At 38.2% G+C, this 2,727-nt stretch overlaps 1 protein-coding gene across 1 annotated transcript; it reads right to left on the bottom strand.

Annotated features, from left to right (window-relative positions):
* Positions 1-1,247: 1,247 nt before the first annotated feature.
* On the bottom strand, positions 1,248-2,516 carry LOC122587764. The gene is made up of 3 exons (XM_043759930.1): positions 2,204-2,516; positions 1,932-2,106; positions 1,248-1,842 (listed from the first exon to the last, which is right to left on the bottom strand). Exons 1-3 carry the CDS (start codon positions 2,514-2,516, stop codon positions 1,248-1,250), a joined length of 1,083 nt encoding a protein of 360 aa, XP_043615865.1.
* Between the last annotated feature and the right edge of the window lie 211 nt (positions 2,517-2,727).

Below are 2,727 nucleotides of genomic sequence, written 5' to 3'. Positions count from 1 at the left end.
TTAGAAGCCCAAATTCGGACAGTAGATTGTAGACTCATAGGGCTACAACTTTGTAGTTCTGGTCGAAAGCTTACTCAGACCAGAAACAGGCTTAAACTGGTCGTGAAGCTACTGAAAATATCCAGTCAGCATGTTTTTATGTGTTTATGTGCTAAGTGTTAGTTATTTTTTTAAAGGCTTACGCAATCAAGGTAACTTGATGCATGTGGTCCTCTTCTTCGGAAGGGGGAGCCGGGTTTAAATATATGCATGAACCATAGTGACCATGTTTAGGTGACCTACCTTAACTTGTTACATGATTAAGTAGTTCGGAATTAGCAAATTTATTAATTTTTGTATTGTTTATAAGTTGTATAAAGGTGACGCAAAAAATGTTTTAAAAATAAATTTGACTAAGAACTATCGAAATGGAGATTTCATTAATAAAGTTGGACTTTTACAACCTTGAGATACACCGGCTCACCCATTTGAACAAGCCGGAGTGCGTTAGCCTTCTAAAAGGGCGGGTTTTTAATTCCGTCCATCGCAAACCTTTGTCCTTGCCCTTCTTTGTGCGTTCAAATGGAGCTACCAAGCTCTCTTGTGTTGTAAGACTATAAAAATGATTTTATTGAATATTATGTTTCGAAGATTATGCATGAGTCTTCAAACATAAACTTTTGATTCACATTAAATGCATTACCCGTTTAAAGTTAAGTCAATGTCACCCACTTTGCTAAGAACACTTGCCAGTGCTTTTTGCTCTACGTGAGACGTAGGTGAATTGTATCTCTTCAAGGTAGCTTTAGTTCGCTGATTTTTCCTGAAACGAAGAGTCATTAGCTTGAGTCGAACCGTAGAAACAATCACCTCGACCAGCTGAGAATCCGTTTGTTTCTTTTGCTTGAATAACCGTTCATTCCTCTCTCGTCATAAAGTATAAATAGTTCATGCCAATAGGAGCTTGGAGGTAACACTATTAAGAGAGTTTTTGTTCGCAATTTTGATCAGGTCATGCACAATAGACTCCCAATCCATAGCCTGAGTTAGACCAAAAACTTTATTAGCCTCTTGCCACACCTTAGAAGAAAAAGAACAGTTGAAGAACAAATGAGAATGGGAGTCAGGTTGCAAACTGCAGAAAGGACATAAGAGAGCCACTGAATTGTTATGATGAACATCCCATTGTACAACATATCCTGAGTCTTCAACTTCTTTTTAAACACGAGCCATAACAAAAACGAATGTTTGGAAATGCATTGAGCATATCATACAATATGATACCAATTTACAAAAGAAGCATGAACTCGTAGATCATTCCAAGCAAATGAAGTCGAAAAATCCTCCAAAATACCAGAATTAGTACGCCATTTCAAAACATCAGGAACATTAACCTGTATAGGAGGATTAGAATTTAGTGTTTGATGATTCCATGTCGATGGCAACCTCCAATAGTTATTCTCCACAATATCAGCCAAATTTGAGTGCAAATTAAAGCCAGCATCTCGTATCATTCGAGAAGTAACATGGTCACGAAGTGGACAAAAATCAGCCCAAATGTCATACCAAGCAGAATTACTCCTGCCATTGCCAACCGAATACCAAAAGTGTTTTCGTACCATAGGTTGAATTTGTAATAGTTTTTGCCAGCTCCAAGACAAGTTGCCCTTCAAAGGGATATCCCAAAACCTTTGTCCTCTTGGCCTATGCGTATGAATCCACTTAACCCATAAAGATTCTTTAGACGTCAACAAATTCCAAATATGAGTTGTCATTAGAACAGCATTCCATGTATCCAATCGGCGGCTGCCAAGCCCCCCTTCTTGCTTAGGGAGACAAACCACATCCCATGCTACCTTTGCCCTGCATTACCCAGCGAGCTCTGACTCCATAGAAAAGCCCGAAGGATTTGTTCAATTTCAGCAGGTAGGATAAAGACAGATGACCAATACACATGCATAGAAGATAACACTGATTGCACAAGTTGGAGACGGCCAACAAACGAAAGAAACTTGTTTTTCCAATTGTTGACCCGATTATTAATTTTTTCGATAAGTTCCTTGCAATCTCTATAAATCAGTCTTGTAGAAACAAGAGGAACCCCAAGATACTTGACTGGTAAGCTACCTTCCTCAAAAGGTAAGATTTTAAGAATATCCGATTTAAACATGATTTAACACATTACAAAAGTAGGCAGTACTCTTGGGTAAACTCAGGGACAAACCTGAAATGTTTTTGAATTCTTCCAAAGCTTCCCACACCACTCTTGCTGAATTAGCATCACCACGCAGAAAAATGAGTAAGTCATCGGCAAAGCAAATATTAGTGATGTTCAATCCACTACAAAGATGATGATACTGAAACACTTCAGATTCACGAATCTTTCTTTGCAATAGCAGCGATAAAACCTCCATTACAAGCGTAAACAAATAAGGAGATAACGGGTCGCCCTGACATAAACCACGTTTCCCCTTAAAGAACCCATGAAGTGTCCCATTAATAGACACGGAATATGAAGTAGATGCAACACATTCCATGATCCAAGAGATCATACAATTAGGAAAACCAAACTGAAATAATATCTCCCTTAGAAATTTTTAGTCAACCGTATCATAGCTTTTTGAATGTCTACTTTAAAAGCACAACGAGAAGGGCCTCTATCCAAATGATAGTTATGCATCAATTCTTGAGTTAAAAGAATATTATCAGTAATACTACGCCCCGGAACAAAAGCATACTGTGTGACCA

This window comes from Erigeron canadensis, chromosome 2, assembly GCF_010389155.1.
Source record: "Erigeron canadensis isolate Cc75 chromosome 2, C_canadensis_v1, whole genome shotgun sequence".
NCBI lineage: Eukaryota > Viridiplantae > Streptophyta > Magnoliopsida > Asterales > Asteraceae > Erigeron > Erigeron canadensis.
The sequence above is the reverse complement of the archived record's forward strand: the minus strand, read 5'-3'. Positions and strand labels throughout refer to the sequence as shown.

Bases quoted from the DNA above. Each gene is read 5' to 3' on its own strand.
- LOC122587764 (XM_043759930.1), bottom strand. From the start codon at position 2,516: ATGGAATGTGTTGCATCTACTTCATATTCCGTGTCTATTAATGGGACA. The intron at 2,107-2,203 runs GTTTGTCCCTGA...CTTTTGAGGAAG, and splicing joins AGAATTCAAAAACATTTCAG to GTAGCTTACCAGTCAAGTAT. The intron at 1,843-1,931 runs GTATTGGTCATC...TGGGTAATGCAG, and splicing joins GTGTTATCTTCTATGCATGT to GGCAAAGGTAGCATGGGATG.